Consider the following 23015-nt stretch of genomic DNA (forward strand, 5'->3'; position numbering starts at 1 on the left):
AGATGGCAGCTGCTACTGCGGAGATGGTATCTAGATAGAAGGGGAGGAGCTCTGCTTTTTGCTCCTCCCTCCTCTCATCTACATAGAATTGTATCCGTAGTAACCACCATCTCCTATCTAAGCAATGGGAAATTCTCTCTTCACTGAATACAGATTTTACTTCAGAATAGAGAATTTTGTTAATAACTGATCAATTTTGTCAGAGAAAGAAGCAAATTTCTCTGAAAAGATATATTACAAACTTGTTTATATTTATGTGTACTATTAATCTACAAAATAAAAATTTTAATGACGGTTACTCTTTAAGAAAAACTCTGTAAGGTATATAAAGCAAAATGCCAGAAAAGCGTATTCTTCGTCATTGCACATCCCTACAGAAATACAGTAAAAAGAGATCAAGATGTATGTAACCCAAATTTGTATTGATAAAACTTAGCCAGCCATGCAAAAAAAGAAAACTTCATACAGCTCCATTGACTGAAAAATAAAAAAGTTATTGGTCTTGGAAAATGGTGACAAAAATCGAAATTTATATTTTACAAACACAAATTAAAAAAAAAAATCTCTGCAAGTTTGGTATTGCCTAATTTATTTTCACCTGGAAAATCAAGTGAAAATTTTCAGGTCATACAATGAGCACAATAGCAAAAATTGTAGAATTTCATTTATTCAGTGCACATTTATACCGCACTGCGGGAGGGGCACCACTTCAATGTGGGAGAGGCACCACTTAAGTTTTGAATTCAGGCAGCAGAAAAGCTAGAATTGCCATGTCATCATTTCAGGTAATCTTCTAGAATTGGCTGTCAGGTGTGCGTGCATAAGAAAAAACACTATTTCTGGTTATTATTACATATGTATCTATAGATGTATACCATCATGGTTGAAAGTGTAGGCACCCTTGAAATTGTTCCGGAAAATGAAGTATTTCTCCCATAAAATTGTTGCAATAACACAAGTTTTGTTGCACACATGTTTATTACCTTTCTGTATATTGGAACAACACAAAAAAAAAAAAAACAGGAGAAAAGACAAATTGGACTTAAAATAATTAATGAATAACACTTGCTACATGGATACTTTATATCAGCATCATTTTTTAAATATATACTTTTGTTAGAAATGTAAAGGGGTTAAAAGCTTAGCAGCAATTTTTTATTTTTCCCAACAGAATTTACAAAACCTGTTTTATTAGGAAACATTTCACATTTGAAGTAACTTTTAGGTACCTATATGTCAGAAAACACTCACAAGTGACCACATTATAAAAACTACACCCTGAAGGTATTCAAAAAAAGATTTAGAAAGTTTGTTAACTTTTCAGGTGCGATACGGGATGTAAAGCGAAGCTGAAGCATAACAATGAAAAATTATTTATTTTCTATAAAAATTTAAATTTAGCCCCAACGTTTCATTTTCAGGAGTTTAGCAGGAGAAAATGGACCACTCAATTTGTTGTGCAATTTATCCTGAGTATTATGATACCTCATATGTGGTAGGAAATTACTGTTTGGGAACACAACAGGGCTCGGAAGTGAATGCTATTTGAATATTGTCGCTCAATTTTTTAATGAAAATATTGCCGATGCCATGTTGCATTTGAAGAGCCCCAGACATGCCAAATCAGCACAAATCCCCAACAAGTGACCCCAGTTTGGAGACTACACCTTTCAAGGAATTCATCTCGGGGTGTGGTGAGCATATTGCACACACAAGTGCTTCACAGAAAATTATAATATTGGTCATTGAAAATGAAAGATTGCATTTTTCCACAAATATGTGGCTTTATCCCCCAATTTTTTATTTTTACAAGGGTTATGGGAGAAAAAGGACCAAACTATTTATTGTACAATTTTTCCTAAGTATGCAGACACTCCACATGTGCATTTAAGTTACTGTTTGGGTACACAACATGGCTCATAATGTAAGGTGCACATTTACATTTTGGAGTGTAATTTTTGCTGGAACATGTTACGGATGACATGTCGCATTTGGAGAGACTCAAGGTGCCAAAACAGCAGAAAATACCCCACAAGATACCCCATTTTAGAAACTGCTCCCCACGTGGAATTTATCTATTTATATGGTAAGCATATTGAATCCACAAGTGCTTCACATAATTTTATAACATTGGGCTGTGAAAATGAAAGATTACATAATTTTTTTCACAAAAAAATATTGCTTTAGCCTCAAATTTCTCATTTTCACAAGGGTAACAGGATAGAATGGACAGAACAGTTTCTCCTGAGTTCGACAATACCCTGTGACAACTCACGGACAGGCCATGAGGCACAGAAATCAGGCGTTCCGTGGTCAGTACCAAGAAAGCATGTTGTAAACTAAGGGAAAAGATAAAGGTATAAGTCGGGTCACAGTCCAGGGTCAGAATACCAGAGAATTAGTGGATAAGCAAAGGAGCAATAACAAACAGGTAGTCAGAGCACGGTCCTAAGGTCAGGCAGCAGTAGATCAGAACTCACAGCACAGGAATCAGGCAAACACCAGGGAGTATAAGGTTTTGACTGGCAGTGATCTGCACCAGACAGCTCATCTAAATATGTGTCATGATTCCCCAATGGCATGGGAACATCAGAAACACAAAAATAACAGACTAGCTCTCGGGTGATGGAAACTCAAGCTGACCGTGACCTAAATCTACCACACAACTAACAGTAGCCAGGAAGCATTCCTACGGCTGCCTAGATGCCATGTGCCAGCCGGAGAACTAACTACGCCTGGAAGAGGAAGGAACAGACCTGGCTTACCTCTAGAGAAATTCCCCAAAGATGATAGTAGCCCCCACGTATATTAACGGTGAGTTCAGAGGAAAAGACATACACAGTATGAAGGTAGATTTAGCAAAGCGAGGTCCACTTACTAGATAGAGGAAGGATACAAAAGAGGACTTCACGGTCAGCTGAAAAACCCTTTCAAAAACCCATCCTGAAATTACTTTAAGACTCCTGTGTCAACTCATGACACAGGAGTGGCAATTTCAGTCCACAAGAGCTTCCAGTAACAGGAAAAGACAAAACTGTAAACTGGACAAGAAAAACAAAACAATAAGGACAAGAGTCCACTAGCTGATCAGCAGACTAGTAGCAGGAACATGCAACTGAATGACTCAGGTTACAATGATGACCGGCAAGGAAGTGACTGGAGAGCAAGGCTAAATAGGGAACTCCCAAAACTGATGGAAGCAGGTGAGCTGAGGCAGAAAAGCACACACAAGTCTCCAGTACCACCAGCCACCACCAGGGGAGCCAAAAAGCGGATCACAACAGTACCCCCCCCCTTAAGGAGGGGGCACCGAACCCTCACAAGAACCGCCAGGGCGACCTGGATGAGCCCTATGAAAGGCACGAACCAAATCCGAGGCATGAACATCAGAGGCAGTTACCCAAGAATTATCTTCCTGACCATAGCCCTTCCACTTAACCAGGTACTGGAGTCTCCGCCTGGAAATACGGGAGTCCAAGATCTTCTCTATAACGTACTCCAATTCACCCTCAACCAGCACAGGAGCAGGAGGCCCAGCAGAAAGAACCACCGGCACCTCGTATCTCCGCAACAACGACCGATGGAACACATTATGGATAGCGAAAGATGCCGGAAGGTCCAAACGAAAGGAAACAGGGTTAATAATCTCCAAAATCCTATAGGGACCGATGAACCGAGGCTTAAATTTAGGAGAAGAAACCCTCATTGGGACAAAACGGGAAGACAACCACACCAAGTCCCCAACACGAAGGCGAGGACCAACCCGACGCTGGCGGTTAGCAAACCGCTGAGTCCTCTCCTGGGACAAATTCAAATTGTCCACCACTTGTTCCCAAATCCGATACAACCGATCCACCACAGCATCTACTCCAGGACAATCCGAAGACTCCACCTGACCAGAAGAAAAACGGGGATGAAACCCCGAATTGCAAAAGAAAGGGGAAACCAAAGTGGCAGAACTGGCCCGATTATTAAGAGCAAACTCCGCCAACGGCAAAAAGGCAACCCAATCATCCTGATCCGCAGACACAAAACACCTCAAATATGTCTCCAAAGTTTGATTAGTTCGCTCCGTCTGGCCATTAGTCTGAGGATGGAAGGCAGACGAAAAAGACAAATCAATGCCCAACCTGGCACAGAATGCCCGCCAAAATCTAGAAACGAACTGGGTACCCCTATCAGAAACGATATTTTCAGGAATACCATGCAAGCGAACCACATTTTGAAAAAACAAAGGAACCAACTCAGACGAGGAAGGCAACTTCGGCAATGGCACCAAATGAACCATCTTAGAAAAACGGTCACACACCACCCAGATAACAGACATCCTCTGAGAGACAGGAAGATCAGAAATAAAGTCCATCGAGATGTGCGTCCAAGGCCTCTTCGGAATAGGCAAGGGCAACAACAACCCGCTAGCCCTAGAACAACAAGGCTTGGCCCGAGCACACACATCACAAGACTGCACAAAAACACGCACATCACGAGACAGAGATGGCCACCAGAAGGATCTAGCCACCAAATCCCTGGTACCAAAAATTCCAGGATGACCCGCCAGCGTAGAAGAATGAACCTCCGAGATGACTCTACTGGTCCAATCATCAGGAACAAACAGTCTACCAGGTGGACAGCGATCAGGTCTATCCGCCTGAAACTCTTGCAAAGCACGTCGCAGATCTGGGGAAATAGTGGATAATATCACCCCATCCTTAAGGATACCTGTAGGTTCCGAATCACCAGGGGAATCAGGCTCAAAACTCCTAGAAAGGGCATCCGCCTTCACATTCTTAGAACCTGGTAGATATGAGACCACAAAATTAAACCGAGAGAAAAACAACGACCAGCGCGCCTGTCTAGGATTCAGGCGCCTGGCAGACTCAAGATAAATCAGATTCTTGTGATCAGTCAAAACCACCACCTGATGTCTAGCACCCTCAAGCCAATGACGCCACTCCTCAAATGCCCACTTCATGGCCAAAAGCTCTCGATTACCGACATCATAATTTCTTTCGGCGGCAGAAAATTTTCGAGAAAAGAACGCACAAGGTCTCATCACTGAGCAATCGGAACTTTTCTGCGACAAAACCGCCCCCGCTCCGATCTCGGAAGCATCGACCTCAACCTGAAAGGGGAGAGAGACATCGGGCTGGCGCAACACAGGGGCAGACGAAAAGCGGCGCTTAAGTTCCCGAAAGGCCTCCACAGCGGCAGAGGACCAATTGGCAACATCAGCACCCTTCTTAGTCAAATCCGTAAGAGGCTTAGCAACACCAGAAAAACCAGTTATAAATCGACGATAAAAATTAGCAAAGCCCAAGAACTTCTGAAGACCCTTTAGAGAAGTAGGCTGCGTCCAGTCACAAATAGCCCGAACCTTGACAGGGTCCATCTCAACAGAAGAAGGGGAAAAAATGTACCCCAAAAAGGAAATCTTTTGAACCCCAAAAACACACTTAGAACCCTTTACACACAGAGAATTCTCCCGCAAGACCTGAAAAACCCTCCTGACCTGCTGAACATGAGACTCCCAGTCCTCAGAAAAAATCAAAATATCGTCCAAATACACAATCATAAATTTATCCAGATATTCACGGAAAATATCATGCATAAAGGACTGAAAAACTGAAGGCGCATTAGAAAGGCCGAAAGGCATTACTAAATACTCAAAGTGGCCCTCAGGCGTATTAAATGCGGTTTTCCACTCATCCCCTTGCTTAATTCGCACCAAATTATACGCCCCACGGAGATCAATCTTGGAGAACCACTTAGCCCCCCTTATGCGAGCAAACAAATCAGTAAGCAGCGGCAACGGATACTGATATTTGACAGTCGAATCACCACAGTCGAAGCACAAGCCATTTTTGCGCCTATAATTCTGCCGCTCGCTTCTTGACAGAATTCTGTCGCATTGCATTTTCTCTGGCGTCCCTTCAGAAGATACCGCCAAATGGTGCACGGGTTTGCGCTCCCGCAAACGCCGATCAATCTGAATCGCCATTGTCATGGACTCATTCAGACCTGTGGGCGTAGGAAACCCCACCATGACATCCTTAACGGCATCAGAAAGGCCCTCTCTGAAATTTGCCGCTAGGGCACACTCATTCCACTGAGTAAGCACAGACCATTTACGAAATTTTTGGCAGTATATCTCAGCTTCATCTTGCCCTTGAGACAGGGCTATTAAAGCTTTTTCAGCTTGAATCTCCAAATTAGGTTCCTCATACAGCAACCCTAAAGCCAGAAAAAACGCATCCACATTGAGCAACGCAGGATCCCCTGGTGTCAATGAAAATGCCCAATCTTGAGGGTCACCTCGCAGCAAAGAAATCACAATCTTAACCTGCTGAACAGGATCTCCAGAGGAGTGAGGTCTGAGAGAAAGGAATAATTTACAATTACATTTGAAATTCAGAAACCGAGATCTATCTCCGGAAAATACCTCTGGTGTAGGAATCTTAGGTTCAGAAATAGGAGTACGTATAACATAATCTTGTAAATTCTGAACCTTCGTAGCAAGATTATTTAAACCTGCAGCCAAACTCTGAGGGTCCATCATTAAACCGGAGAGATCAGAGCCATTCAAGGATTAGAAGGAGAGAAAGGCAAGGCTGTAAATAGAGCAGAAATACAACTGAGCCAACTAAGTAGCAAACATGAGAGGAAAAAAAAAAAAATCTACAGACTTCTTTTACTCTCCTTTCTTCTGCCAATTACTTTAACAGCGGCCGGTCATACTGTCATGATTCCCCAATAGCATGGGAACATCAGAAACACAAAAATAACAGACTAGCTCTCGGGTGATGGAAACTCAAGCTGACCGTGACCTAAATCTACCACACAACTAACAGTAGCCAGGAAGCATTCCTACGGCTGCCTAGATGCCATGCGCCAGCCGGAGAACTAACTACGCCTGGAAGAGGAAGGAACAGACCTGGCTTACCTCTAGAGAAATTCCCCAAAGATGATAGTAGCCCCCACGTATATTAACGGTGAGTTCAGAGGAAAAGACATACACAGTATGAAGGTAGATTTAGCAAAGCGAGGTCCACTTACTAGATAGAGGAAGGATACAAAAGAGGACTTCACGGTCAGCTGAAAAACCCTTTCAAAAACCCATCCTGAAATTACTTTAAGACTCCTGTGTCAACTCATGACACAGGAGTGGCAATTTCAGTCCACAAGAGCTTCCAGTAACAGGAAAAGACAAAACTGTAAACTGGACAAGAAAAACAAAACAATAAGGACAAGAGTCCACTAGCTGATCAGCAGACTAGTAGCAGGAACATGCAACTGAATGACTCAGGTTACAATGATGACCGGCAAGGAAGTGACTGGAGAGCAAGGCTAAATAGGGAACTCCCAAAACTGATGGAAGCAGGTGAGCTGAGGCAGAAAAGCACACACAAGTCTCCAGTACCACCAGCCACCACCAGGGGAGCCAAAAAGCGGATCACAACAAATATGCTTCCTAATGAAATACTAGACAAAACGTGTTGGGGCAGTGAGGATGCTTCACCAAATAGAATCTTTAATCTTTATGTAAGTGTTGCTTTCATGCTGTAATCTGTTTGGCTTGAACCATTGGGGATGTTTCACCCCTTGTACCGTTGCCTATGATGACTTATAAGACATGACAAGCATGCTACAATATCCTACTTGTACTTGATAGCGTATCCACTATTGACTGTCCAGTAATTCCGTAATTCTTATTTTATTTTGTGTCCATTTAAGCATTTTGTATAAAAATAAAATTATTTTGTAAGGGTATATACTCCTTGGTTATTTATTTAACCAATTTGTTAGTATATATATTGCTCACCTAAATAGCAGGGCAATTACTAAGCACACAGAGCACCTGGAGAAATCTCAGCACCTCCCAGTTTCAGATAGGTCAACTGAGCTGTCAATCAAAGCACCAACATCTTAGCATAACCTGGAAAAGGATACGATGACAGAGCAGTCCTTTACTGAGTCCCGAACACTCTGAGTGTAGGAATCGTGACATACCACATATGTGGTCAGAAACTGCTGTTTGGGCACATGGCAAGGAATTGGAAGTGAAGAAGCAAATTTTGGAGTGCAAATTTGACTGAAAAAGATTGCGTATATCATGTCGCATTTGGAGAGCCACTAAGGTGCCAAAACAGCAGAAATTCACCTCAAGTGACCTCATTTTGGAAACTACACCCCTGAAAAAATGAATCTAGGAGTGTAAGCAAGTGAACCAATTATTTCTTCACACAAATTTAACAATATTGGGCAGTGAAAATCAATATTATGTTTTTTTACCATAAAAAATGTTGTTTTAGACCCACATTTTTCTTTTTTGAAAGGGTAACAGGAAAAACTGGACCAAACAATGTGCTATGCTGTTACTCTTGAGTGCACGGATACCCCATTTGTGGTCAGAAACTACTGTTTGTGCTAGTGGCAAGGCTAGGAAAAGAAGGAGCGCCATTTGAATTTTGGAGTGCAAATTTTCTAGAATAGATTTCATGCACAATGTGACAATAGCAGAGCCCTTGAGATGACATAACAGCAGAAATATCCCACTAGTGACCCAATATTGGAAATTACACCTCTTGAGGAAATCATCTAGGGGTATAATTAGCATTTTAATCTCACATATTCACAGAAAGATCTGGAATAAGCAGGTGCAAATGTTTCAAAGAAAAATATTAATTAATACACTCAATCTCCAAGGCCTGTATATCCACAGCATTCCATTGCTGAACTAAAAGCATGTACAAGCGCATTTAATGTATACGCAACAACATTTAGACAAACTTGTAAAATACTGAAGAATATAGTCTGGTCACAGGAGCACAAAATTGAACTCTTTACATACCATAATTCACACCATGTTTGGAAGCCGAAAGGTACTGCATTTCACCCCCAAAACACCATACCAACAGTGAACTTTGGTGGTAGGAACATCATGGTATGGGGCTCTTTTCAGGATATGGCACTTCATCTCATCAATCTTCATATAATTGAAGTAAGGAAAATTGAACAAATTTACCAAGACATTCTTGAAGAAAATCTGCTGCCATCCACCAGGATGATGAAGATGAAACTAGGGTGGATATAACTGCCCAGCCAACCACCCGACTTTAATCCAATAGAACATTTATGGAAGGAACTAAAGGTTGGAGTTCATAGAAGGAGCCCACAGAACCTTCAATATTTGAAGAGTGTCTTTGTGTGGAAGATTGGACAAAAATAACACCTGAGCAATGCATGTGGCTAGTTTCCCAATACAGGATGCATCTTGAAGCTGTAATCACCAACAAAGGATTTTGTATGAAGTAGTAATTAAATTTCAGTAAGCGTGTTCAATACTTTTTCCCTATGTTATTTTTTATTATTACACAAACTGTAGTGTCCGAAAGTGTTGGCACCCTCGAAATTGTTCTAGATAATGAAATATTTCTCTCAGAAAATTGTTGCAATTACATTTGCTTTGTTAAACACATGTTTATTTCCTGTGTGTGTGTAGAAGGGAAGTGCTCCAAAATATATATCTTTACGTAGAGATGTGTTTAGCAATATATAATTCTCCCACATGTGCTCAGTAGCCCCCTCCTTAAGCTGGTGTATCAGGTTTACTTTAGAACTTAAGCTAGTGAACAATAGACTTGTGACCTCATCCCCACACACCTGGGGCTGGACACACCTTTTAAGTATATGATATATACTGTCCTGCTTCGCACACAGCTTGTTATTATTGATTTTATATATTTTTTCTGTATCGCTGCTATTAATTAATAAAGATACTATTTTATATGATTCAGTCTGGTCTCCTGGTGCATCCATAGGTCTGGTTGTTGGGTTGTTTTCCGGTTATGAGTGGTTCCCACTTTTCCACTGTGTTTTAACACCAAGGGTAGTCATTATCATTGATCTATATAATTATTTGTTCTTAATTATTTTATAGTTTCTACCTGTATCCTGAGGTGTTTTGCATGCTCTAAACCATGTCCTATGAGGAACGGTTACAGGATTTGGCAATGTTTAGTTTGCAAAAAATAAGACTGAGAGGAGACTTAATAGCTGTCTACAAATATCTCAAGGGCTGTCACATTGTAGAAGGATCATCTTTATTTTCATTTGCACAAGAAAGCAATGGGATGAAACTGAATGGGAGGAGACACAGATTAAATATTAGAAAAACATTTTGACAGTTAGGGTGATCAATGAGTGGAACAGGCTGCCACGAGAGGAGGTGAGTTCTTCTTCCATGGAAGTTTTGAAACAGAGGCTGGACAGACATCTGTCTGGGATGATTTAGTGAATCCTGCTTTGAGCAGGGGGTTGGACCAGATGACCCAGGAGGTCCCTTCCAACTCTGCCATTCTGTGATTCTATGATTCTATGAAATTTTACATCCAAAAAGTCAATTGATGCTCCTTTCTTTCCAAGCTCTGCCATGTGACAAAATAGTGATTTTCCCGCACATATGGGGTATCGACATGCTCAAGAGAAATTGCACAACAATTTTTAGGATTCATTTGTTCCTATTACCCTTATGAAAATAAAAAAAATTTAAAGTATTTTTTTGTGGAAGAAAGCTAAATATTCATTTTTTTTCCACATTTCAAAAATTTCTGTTAAACACCTGAAGGGTTAATAAACTTCTTGAATGTGGTTTTGAGCAGATTGAGGGGTGCAGTTTTTAGAATAGTGTCACTTATGAGCATTTTCTATTATACAGACCCCTCAAAGTCACTTCAAAAGTGATGTGGTCCCTTAAAGTAATGGTTTTGTAAATATTGTTGGAAAAAGGAGAAATCGCTGGTAAAATTTTAACCCTTATAACTTCCTAAAAAAAAAAATGCTTTAAAAATTGTACCGATATAAAGTAGACATGTGGGAAATGTTATTTATTAACTATTTTGTGTGACACATCTCTCTGATGTAAGCGCATAAGAATTAAAATTTTGAAAATTGCTAAACTTTTCCAAACGTTCACCAAATTTCGTTTTCTTTGACAAACAAACGCAAGTTATATAAAATAAATGTTACCCCTACCATGAAGTACAATATTCCGCAAAAAATTGGCCTGGTCATTAATGTGCAAATCACCTTGGGGGGGGGGTAAAGGGGTTAATCAATGATTTTCTTTGCAAAATGTTCAGTTTTGCCAAAATTAGTTGATACAAAAATAAATGCACTCCACATCATAAACTACATCTAGTATTTTGTATGACATCCTTGATTTATAAGGGCAGCACAAATTATCAAGGCATGGAGTAAACCAGTTGGCAACATATTGCAACACTTATCTTTTTCCATTCTTCAAGAATGACCTCTTTTAGAACCTGGATGCTGGATGGAGAGTGATGCTCAACTTGTCTCTTCCAAATCCCCATTGACTTTTTAGTTAAATTCAGATCAGGGTACACACTTGGCCACTGAATCCCTTTCACCCTGTTCTTCTTCAGAAAAACAACAGATGTGTATTTTAAATCATTGACATGCTGGAAAAGTCTGCCATGGACACAGAGTAATGGTAACAACTTCTCTTTCAATTAACAGTAGTAAATCTGTCAATTCATGATACCTCCAGTGAAATGCAGCTCACTGACACTACTTGTACTCATGCAGCCCCACATAAGGTCACTGCCACCACCAAGTTTCACTGTGGCCACCATGCATTTAGAAAAAATGCACATCTACCAAGGGCATGGAGTGATTGCAGCATCTTATCTTTTAATATAAAGCAGTGCATCAGTGCATTCATGATACCATCAATGAAATGTAGCTTCCCAAAATCAGTAAGGACACTGCCACCACCATGTTTCAGTGTAGGCATTGTGTATTCTTCTAGATTTGTTTTCCTAAATACATGGGGTCTACAGTGAAACATTTTCCTTACAATGTCATATGGATGGCATGAGTCCAGCTGCTGTTGGGGAGCTATATTTAATTAATGGTATATTGAATTCACAAATGTACAATATTAAAAGAGAAGATGCTATCATCTTTTCGTGCCATTGGCAGGCATGAACTTTTCCAACATGACAATGATTCAAAACACACAGCTAAGGTCACTGTTGCATTTCTGAAGAGTAGGGTGTAAGTGATTCAGTGGTCAAGTATGTCTCCTATTGAACACCTATGGAGGTGTTTCTAAAGAGAAAAGTTGAGCATCACTCTCCATCCAGCATTCAGATTCTAAAAGAGTTCTTTCTTGAAGAATGGAAAAAGATAGATGTTGCAATATGTCTTTAACCTGTTGATTCCATGCCTAGAAGACTTGGCACTGTCCTTAAAATCATGAAGGTAATACAAATGTAGTAGCTTTGATGTGGACTGTATTCATTTTACATCAATTAATTAGAGTAAGATTTTGCAATGAAAGTTATAAAATTAACCTTTCTTTAATTGTCATGCAATAAAAATGTTCTATGAAACTCAGTCTTGTCAACATTTTGGAAATAGCTCCTGTATTCAGTGAGATATTGATTAAAAGCTTACTTTTCAAAGGTGGTCTAGTCATTTATGCTGAGCAGCATAATATATTAAATATACTGTATGTGTAATATTTATAACAGGAAGCCAGGCCTGGATTGTCCATCTGTCCAACTGAGCAGATTCCCAGTGATTTACAGCACTGAAGTACAAAGAAGGATGCCGGCCCTTCTAAATCTTCTTCACACTGTCAATGTGTGTGCACGTGCACATATGCGACACTGCTAAACAGAGGGCTTTCAAGTTTTACGCTGGCCAGTAACAACATCAGGACATTTTTTGGTTTGCAGACTTTGTGCCCTCCAGTCCCCGATCTCCTGCATGAAAATGAAATCTGCCCTTCTGTCCTGGAGCTAGACACACTAAAGGCTTACATCTGCCCCCAGTTCCAGAATTTGGTTGAGTCGTGAGATGGAGCTTTTTATGTATGCACCAGTCCCAATGTCTTCAATATAATGTATACCCAGAATTCTCATATATTATTTATTTACATCAGCCCCAGTGTCTCCTATGTGATGTATATACAGCAGTCCAAATGTCCCCTATGCTCTTTATACTGTATATACCAGTCCCAGTGTTTTTATATATACTAGTTCCAGTGTCTCCAATGTGATGTTTATAGAGCAATCTCATGTATCCTATGTGATGATATATTCCAGTCCCAGTATCTCCTGTATGATGTACATACAGCAGTCTGTGTCTCCTATGTGACGTATATACATCACCCTCAGTGTTTCCAATGTGATGTATATGTAATGTGATGCACATCTAAGTATTCCTATCTATGGCTTATTGCTGATTGTTTCCAGCTGTCTATACTTACCTCAATTCTCTGTGCTGAGCAAGGCCATTGAGCTGAAGAGTCAAATTAACTTTTTTGCAGCAAAAGTATGGATACTATATAATAAAATTTCTTGCATCATTATTTTGAGTGCCAAATTTTCTTACTGTAACGATTTGAGTGGATTCCTATTTGAGCACCCTGAAACGCTGAGAGTGCCGCATAGCCTTTTTTTTTATATCCTATGTCATGTATATAAAGCTGTCTCAGCTTTTTCCAATGTAATGTATAAACAGAAGTTGATTTGTCTCATATGGTATATACAGTATATCCTGTATACTGGGTGTAATTCTAAGTATCTGTATTATTCTATACTATTCTCCTGTCCTGTTGTCGGAGAGGCGATATTGGACTTCTGGAGGGTAGGTATTGGTGGGTTTACTGTTTTAAATTCCAGTGGGCAAGTAAAAGTAAATCTTGAAAAACCTATTGAAATGGGTTATGACAAGTTTGGAAGTTATCCTCTGTCTTTTGGATAGGGGATAACTTTCCAAACACTGTGACTTCAAACGTCTCCGAGAACCATAGATTTGAAGAGCATGATGTAAATGGATGCTGTGGTTCATCATGCGCACTCCAGCTCCATTCACACGTGACTCTTCAAATAACTCCTTTAACCCCTTCGCGACATGCGCCGTACTAGTACTGCGCTGCCGGCACAGCATTAGTGCCAGCCGCAGTACTAGTACGACGCCCCGATCACCGCGGTCTCGCGCTGAGAGCAGAGGTGATCGGGTGCAGGTGTCAGCTGTATATGACAGCTGACACCCCGCAGCAATGCCCCCGATCGGCGCTATCGCCGATCGCGGGCATTTAACCCCTCTGATGCTGCTGTCAATAGTGACAGCGGCATAGAGGGGGATTGCGCAGGGACGGGGGCTCCCTGCGCTCTCCCACCGGAGCAACACGATGAGATCGCGCTGCTCCGGTGACCTGGAAGGAGTCCCTGGATCCAAGATGGCCGCAGGACTCCTTCCGGGTCATGAGATGACCCTGCTTGCCGGCGCCTGCTGAGAATTCCTCATAGCAGGCGCCGGCAAGCCTCTGGAACGTGCCTCTCAGATCGGTGATCTGACAGAGTGCTGTGCACACTGTCAGATCACCAATCTGTGATGTCCCCCCCTGGTACAAAGTAAAAAAGTAAAAAAAAATTTTTTCCACATGTGTAAAAAAAAAAAAAAATTCCTAAATAAAGAAAAAAAAAAAATATTCCCATAAATAAATTTCTTTATCTAAATAAAAAAAAATCACACAATAAGAGTAGACATATTTAGTATCGCCGCGTCCGTAACGACCCCACCTATAAAACTATATCACTAGTTAACCCCTTCAGTGAACACCGTAAAAAAAATTAAAAAAAACGAGGCAAAAAACAACGTTTTGTTCTCATACCGCCAAACATAAAGTGGAATAACACGCGATCAAAAAGATGGATATAAATAACCATGGTACCGCTGAAAATGTCATCTTGTCCCGCAAAAAAAAGCCGCCAAACAGCATCATCAGCAGAAAAATAAAAAAGTTATAGCTCTCAGAATAAAGCGATGCAAAAACAATTATTTTTTTATATAAAATAGTTTTTATTGTGTAAAAGCGGCAAAACATAAAAAAATTACATAAATGAGGTATCGCTGTAATCGTACTGACCCAAAGAATAAAACTGCTTTATCCTTTTTACCAAACACGGAACGGTATAAACGCCCCCCCTAAAAGAATTTCAGGAATTGCTGTTTTTTGTTCATTCCGCCTCCCAAAAATCGGAATAAAAAGCGATCAAAAAATGTCATGTACCCGAAAATGGTACCAATAAAAATGTCAACTCGTCCCGCAAAAAACAAGATCTCACATGACTCTGTGGACCAAAATATGGAAAAATTATAGCTCTCAAAATGTGGTGATGCAAAAACTATTTTTTGCAATAAAAAGCGTCTTTTAGTGTGTGACGGCTGCCAACCATAAAAATCCGCCCAAAAAACGCTATAAAAGTAAATCAAATCCCCCTTCATCACCCCCTTAGTTAGGGAAAAATAATAAAATTTAAAAAAATATATTTATTTCCATTTTCCCGTTAGGCTACTTTCACACTAGCGTCGGTACGGGGCCGTCGCGCTGCGTCGGCCCGACATACCGACGCATACTGTGCAAGCGCCGCACAATGGGGGCAGCGGATGATGTTTTTCCACGCATCCGCTGCCCCATTGTGAGGTGCGGGGAGGTGGGGGCGGAGTTCCAGCCGCGCATGCGCGGTCGGAAATGGTGGACCGTCGGTACAAAAAAAGTTACATGTAACGTTTTTTGCTGCCGGCGGTCCGCCACAACACGACGCAACCGTCGCACGATGCTTGCGACGTGTGTCAATACGTCACTAATGTTAGTCTATGGGGAAAAAATGCATCCTGCAGATGACTTTGCAGGATGCGTTTTTTCGCCAAAACGACGTATTGTGACGTATGCAAAAAAACGCTAGTGTAAAAGTAGCGCTAGGGTTAGGACTAGGGTTAGGGCTAGGGTTAGGGTTGGGGTTAGGGCTAGGGTTAGGGCTGGGGTTAGGGTTGGGGTTAGGGTTTCAGTTAGAATTGGGGAGTTTTCACTGTTTAGGCACATCAGGGGCTCTCCAAACGCGACATGGCGTCCGATCTCAATTCCAGCAAATTCTGCTTTGAAAAACTAAAACAGTGCTCCTTCCGTTCCGAGTTCTCCTGTGCACCCAAACAGTGGTTCCCCCCAACATATGGGGAATCAGCGTTCTCAGGACAAGTTGGACAACAACTTTTGGGGTCCAATTTGTCCTGTTACCCTTGGGAAAATAAAAACGTGGGGGCTAAAATATAATTTTTGTGGAAAAAAATATATTTTTTATTTTTGCGGCTCTGCATTATAAACTGTAGTGAAACACTTGGGGGTTCAAAGTTCTCACAACACATCTAGATAAGTTCCCTGGGGGGTCTAGTTTCCAATATGGGGTCACTTGTGGGGGGTTTCTACTGTTTAGGTACATCAGGGGCTCTGCAAATGCAACATGACACCTGCAGACCAATCCATCTAAGTCTGCATTTCAAACGGCGCTCCTTCCCTTCCGAGCTCTGCCGTGCGCCCAAACAGTGGTTCCCCCCAATGTATAGGGTTTCAGCGTACTCAGGACAAATTGGACAATAACTTTTGTGGTCCAATTTCTCCTGTTACCCTTGGGGAAAAAAAATTGCTGGCTAGAACATCAGTTTGTGGAAAGAAAAAATGATTTTTTAATTTTCACAGCGCTACATTCTAAACTTTAGTGAAACAATTGAGAAATCGCTGGTCAAATTTTAACCCTTATAACTCCCTAACAAAAAAAAAGTATGTTTCCAAAATTGTGCTGATGTAAAGCAGACATGTGGGAAATGTTGTTTATTAACTATATTATGAGATATAACTCTCTAATTTAAGGGCATAAAAACTAAAAGTTTGAAAATTGCTAAATTTTCATAATTTTCAACAAATTTTTGTTTTTTTCACAAATAAATGCAAGTCATATTGAAGAAGTTTTACCACTATCATGAAGTACAATATGTCTCGAGAAAACAATCTCAGAATCAGCAGGATCCGTTGAAGCGTTTTAGAGTTATGACCTCATAAAGTGACAGTGGTCAGAATTGTAAAAATTGGCCCTGTCACTTAGGTGAAAACAGGCTTTGGGGTGAAGGGGTTAATAGTGATAAGGGGCATGACCAAATGAAGCAAATGTCACTGATCAGGCAATTTGGGGTGTTATAGTACATGGGCTCGTTGGGTTTGTGTGCCAGGACTGCTTTTTTGTCCCTGTCCGGCCCACAGGAGACTGTATCTCACCTTCAGCGCAGTTTACACCAGTGTAGCCAGTATAGCAATTACAGAAATAGCTTCCAAATGTGTTAGTGCATAAGCCATTGTGACACGGATTTACCGAACACTCATCTACATCTGTGGTAAAAAATAAAAACAAAAACATAAATACAATTAATATTCATTTCAATTCTTTCATTATTATAGAACATAGAACACTGTAGAACAACATTTTATTAAATAAACCTGCCCATTTCTGCACTGTGATTACAAAATAAGGTGATTTCACAAGTTGTGTAATTTCCTGGGATTTGATGACATTTCTATGAGGACTATGCTGGCTGCAGGTGAGGTGAGGGGTGTCACTGCTACCTGCTGATGGCTCCTGTCTGTTTCCCACATTTACTGATCATGCCGAGGATGACTATTGCTACATTGAAGATGATAAACAATTCATTGTTTTATACTTTCATCTTCTTCAACATTCATACTTAGCAACTAAAAATCACAATTGCTACAAAATAAGAAAATCAAAAGGATGATTGGACAGCACTCTAGCAATGAGGGAATAAAGTAGGTTTACATCAGATGGACTTTATTGAGTGATGCTTCCTATGATCCAACATACGAGAGTCGAACTCCTGATCAGTAATGATAATGACCACACGGCTTTACACCTGAAGGAGATATCAGCGCAGCTCATGAGGATGTCATAATGTAGGAAAGGATATTTCCTACTATTAGACAGATTTATTGTTAAAAATACAGGTTTCTATATTCCAGGCGCTGTTAGGATCTTGTAGCCATAATATTACTAGTCAAGGATAGAATCTGCTCAGAAGTAGTATAATGTGCGGAGATCACTGGTTATCAAAGGTGATAATATTAAGGAGCTGGTGATAGATGAAAAAGAAAACCATCATCATCATCTTACCCATAGTACACTGTGGTCCTGTCCATCCGGGTATACACTGACACGTGTAAGAGCCAAGGGTGTTAATACAGGTGCCTCTAGCACAGGGGTTGTTTGTGGTACATTCATCAATATCTATAGAAGTAAATAGAGATACAGACTGAAATCTATGATAAAATTCCACATAATGTATTAATCCATGATAAATATCCAGTGTCCAAACACCCAGCTACTGTATATGACAGTTACATTCATTATGTCTTATTTCTTTTGGAAACACTTTTTCTTACCTTTGTCACAGGTTTGTCCCTCCCATCCACTAAAACAGGAGCAGGCAAATCCATGTAGTCCATTAATGCACTGTCCATTGTCACATGGGGAATTATTGCAATAATCTTTTTCTAATAAACAATAAATCAGATTATTTCATATGACATAAGAGAAAAGATAGAAGCAGAATATGGAAACAGGATCATAAACTACATAGAGCATGATACTTGTATACAGTTCAATTTGGGCTACAGGGAAAAAACACCTTGTTGTCAGGAGCTTTTTCTGTCACTGACAATCAGTAGTGGTAAATCCTACAATATACAAGGATTGTGACTGAGATCTGGGTCCATGGAGGTAAAATATATTCTATACTGGTGCAGCCTACCAATAATCTGCATTACTATGTTAGTGAGGCAACAATCTTATATCGAACACATCTTATACAACCTTTCATGATTTCATGTCATTTTAATTACAGCTCAACCATCTTAATATATACTTATCTTGTAATGTCTTCACATCCTGCTCCATCCAGATGTGTCCGGATCCAGAATTCCAAGCGGCAGAAGTTCTCCAACCTCCATATTGGGACACCCAAGTGATGGGTGTCTCAATATGGAAACTGCAGGTGGTACCAGCCCCTTGCATGGTACCACCAGCGGAACACGTCACACCACACGCACACTGTATACGCCGTACGCACAACACACACACACACTGTATATGCCGTACTCACCACACACAGAGACTGTATACGCCGTGCGGAGCCTCTTGTGCGGTACAACCATATGAACACCATCGCAAACATGCCGCCGCCGGGATCAGCCGAATGATTCACTGACCGCCGCCATCTTTGTACAGAAGAAGCGCATGTGCAGTCTTAATTTGACCGCCGCTATCTGTCTGCACAAAGATGGCGGCGGTCTGATTTATTGCGCCTATGCGAATTCTGTGCAGGCGCAGTGAATCATTTGGTTGATCCAGGCAGCAGATGCGCGAGGTGTCTACAGGCAGAGAAAGCCAGTCACATTAAAGGGGTTTTCCCACGAACGAAAGTTCATTTAAAGAATTGTCTGTGTCTGACCATGTACAGAGCATACCACAGCTCCTGGGCAGGGGAGGAAGCAAAAGACAATACTGACATTACAGCAAGGGATCACAGGGGATTTCTTTTGTCAGGTAAAATATTTCACTGACTGTTTTGAAACAATATTTTACCTCATAAAATGTATCCTCTGCGATCTCCTGCTGTAATGTCAGTGTTGTCTTTGGCTTCCTCCCCTGCCCAGGAACTATGGTATGTTCTGTACACGGTCAGACACATAACATTTTTAAAATGAACTTTCGTTCATGGGAAAACCCCTTTAAAAGCAAATATCATTGTCAACATGGCTCTTCCTAAAAAGTATGCCAGTGACAATGAAAGGAAAGCAGCAAAGCCTGCCCCCCATCATGACATTACCGCCCTCCAGATGCGATAGCATTGGGCCTTCATCTAGTTAATTGTAAAGCTTTATTAAATTAGAGTTAAAGTTTAGACATACGGATGCACTGTGTAGGGCTGACTGGATTTGGAGTGTAACCATCTTGACAGGAGCACTCATATCCACCGATTGTGTTGGAGCAGAACTGATCACAGGGTTTCTGTTCACATTCATCGATATCTGTAAGAAACAAAAGTAGATCTGGTCTAGAATCTCTAAATTGTGAAGATAGATATGCAAGGTGTCCAAGCAGGGTAGTCATGGACAACCTGCTGCTACTGCACAGTGTGCTGTTAGGTGTGAGTTACATTACACTCATTTGTGGGCCATAGGTCTCTACTGACTACAGGCTTCCATCTTCACACAATCCAGGGGACAGTAAGTGTTTTTTAATGAGCAAACTTTTACTGAACAGTTGACAAAAGGCTACATTCTTTCCCCCAGGTACTGGACATAACTTCAGCCATAGCACTCGTTCCCGATAGAGCATCCTTTTTCCTGCTGTCTCCACAACTTCTAGGGATCCCTTTCCATAGATGGCAATGCACCTGGATACCATCATTCTCTGCCTCTGGGGATCCGTGTCCATCTTCCCCTGCAGGTGCGATGTGCCTGATAGCCCTGGCACCAATCTCGAAGGTCACGGACCCGACGAATGGATCCGTATGGAGGAGTTGTATGACAATCCACTGCCCCGTGTGATAGGCCCATGCTGGCCCTAGCAGCCCACTGCACTTCATGAAGAACTTGCTTAAATCTTTCACTACTCCTAACCACACATCACCAGGAAGACCCCCTCTTTTTATTAACACTATTCTCCTCCCATCTCTGGGCCTGTACCTAACATTAACTATTCCTTATCTATTTCCTGTCTCCTATAGAATAATACTAAAAACCCTTGCTTCTTTTTGTCTATAAACACCTATCTTTTTATACTATCATGGGATTTTGGCATTTGCCCCGCTATTCTACACATTGCCATAACATAACCATATTATGACGGTCCTCGCACAGCCCCTTTATAGTATGATGGTCCACATCACAGCCCCCTATATACTATGATGGTCCCCCAACACCCTCATATAGTATGATGGTCCACTCTACAGCTCCTTAAATATTATAATGGTACACCTTAAAGCCCTTATATAGTATGATGCTACCCTCAACAACCCCCATATAGTATGATAGTCTACCTCATAGCTCCCTATATAGTATGATGGTCCACCTCACAGTCCCTCATATAGTATTATGGTCCCCCCAACAGAAGACTATGTAGCATGATGGTCCCCCCAACAGTACACTATTTAGTGTGGTGGTTCACCCCACAGCCCCTTATATACCATGATGGTCTAACTCACAGCACCCTATATAGTGTGATGGTACTCCACAGCCCCACAAAAAAAAATCCCTTTACTCATATAATCGAGACTTCTTATCCTTCATAGCACCTGTTTTCTCTTTGAACAATTTTTGCAGTGGATGCTGGCGCTGCAATTCGGCAACATCATTGCACTGCTGACGTGCCTTGCTTGGTGCTGGCTTCCAGTAGGCCGCAGGCAGAAGGGATGCACGTGGCCTGCTGAGGTCAGTGACAGAGCCAGCGACTTTGTGCTCCATCAGAACTGTTAACAGTATGGGAGTCTTCAGGACACCAATTATGTTAACAATGTAGCAGACAAGGCAGCCTATGACCAGACAGGCTCTTCTGGCATTTGCTAGAATTGCCAAATGGCCAGTCTGGCACTGGTAACAACTGAAATGTTGCCACATCATATGGGCTAATAACTAACTTTTTCACACAGGATTTTTTTTTCTGGAGTGCTACCAGCATTTTATTTAGATTTTTTCAAAGGGCTTGAACTCAAAATACATGTGTATGGTGTTGTTCCAATTTTTTGGCTAGATAGATAGATAGATAGATAGATAGATAGATAGATAGATAGATAGATAGATAGATAGATTGAACCTGTTTTGAGTGCTATCTACGTTTTTGTATTTCTTGTGCAATATTATATATTGTTATGTTGTTGGGTGCGCTCCTGGCTTCTGGCTGTGACATCATCAGGTAGCTACACTATATACACTGGTTTTTTATTATTGTGCTACCATGATGCGTTTTTTTGGGGGATATTGACTGTTTATAATACTTACCATAGGCCCCCTATTGATTGTATTGAATTGATCTTACCGCATTGATGTTGCTGCAGCTAGCTAGCTTTTAGCCTGTGGACATATGGACCGCTATTTAGTGCGTATCTTGTTCCTCCCTTTTGTCCATTTACCTGTTCTATAGTTTATGAGTTCATTTATGTATCAATAAAGTTACCTTTTTATGGGAAATTTTGGACTGCAAGTGTGTGAAGTTCTTTACCATATGTTTGGCAGCTTTTTCCTGACTACGGTCCGGATATACATGCATTGAGGTACCTTAAGATATTGATTATACTGGTACTATTCTATATAAGTATCTCTGCATGACTATGTTTTTAACAATCCTCTTTTATATATTGTTATGTTACAGCGTATTTCTCAAACTTTTGCAGCTTCATTTTTCTTCTTTAATTTGTTTTATCTTAAGATAAAGTTCCTAAACTCACCTAAACATATTCTCTCAGACTGTGCAGGATCGGGAATGTAGCCATTGTTGCACAGACAGACAGGCGTCATAGTTCCAGGCTTGAAATAACACTTGCCATTCTCACAAGGAAGGTTGCACACGACAATTGCTGTTAGAAGGAAATATTAATGAAACAAGCAGATAATTTCAGATGATGGCACAAAGCTAAGCTTATGTACATACAGTAGCTGTAATTAAATTAGAAATGTGTTGTATATGTTCTAACAAACTATAACTGATACAAGCTACTCATAAGACACTACATATTTTAAGGTTCTTGCCGATGGCTGAGCTTACATAATTGAAAAATTGCATTGCTTTGAAAGAAATGACTATTCTATAGAATTAGTCTTTTTATAGATCTGCTCCAGAATAAGTTTTATATGTAACAATGGTTTACAACTAGCGATGAGCGAGTGTACTCATTGCTCAGGTTTTCCCCAGCACGCTCGGGTGACCTCCGAGTATTTATGACTGCTCAGAGATTTAGTTTTCATTGTGGCAGCTGAATGATTTGCAGCTACTAGCCAGGCTGAGTACATGTGGGGGTTGCCTGGCTGCTATTACCCACATGTAATCAAGCAGGCTAGTAGCTGGAAATCATTCAGCTGC

At 40.9% G+C, this 23015-nt stretch overlaps 1 protein-coding gene across 1 annotated transcript in view; it reads right to left on the minus strand.

The window, feature by feature from the left end:
• The window catches only part of LOC143803980 (uncharacterized), a 245981-nt gene that overhangs the window by 219728 nt on the left and 3238 nt on the right, over positions 1 to 23015 (minus strand). Inside the window, exons 4-8 of the mRNA XM_077281732.1 lie at positions 22384 to 22512; positions 19847 to 19966; positions 18320 to 18430; positions 18051 to 18164; positions 17144 to 17254 (exon numbers count right to left, since the gene is read on the minus strand). Coding sequence (XP_077137847.1) covers positions 17144 to 17254; positions 18051 to 18164; positions 18320 to 18430; positions 19847 to 19966; positions 22384 to 22512 — 585 coding nt within the window. The remainder of the gene's footprint in view (positions 1 to 17143; positions 17255 to 18050; positions 18165 to 18319; positions 18431 to 19846; positions 19967 to 22383; positions 22513 to 23015) is intronic.

The sequence above is a fragment of the Ranitomeya variabilis genome, chromosome 2 (genome assembly GCF_051348905.1).
Source record: "Ranitomeya variabilis isolate aRanVar5 chromosome 2, aRanVar5.hap1, whole genome shotgun sequence".
Lineage (NCBI taxonomy): Eukaryota > Metazoa > Chordata > Amphibia > Anura > Dendrobatidae > Ranitomeya > Ranitomeya variabilis.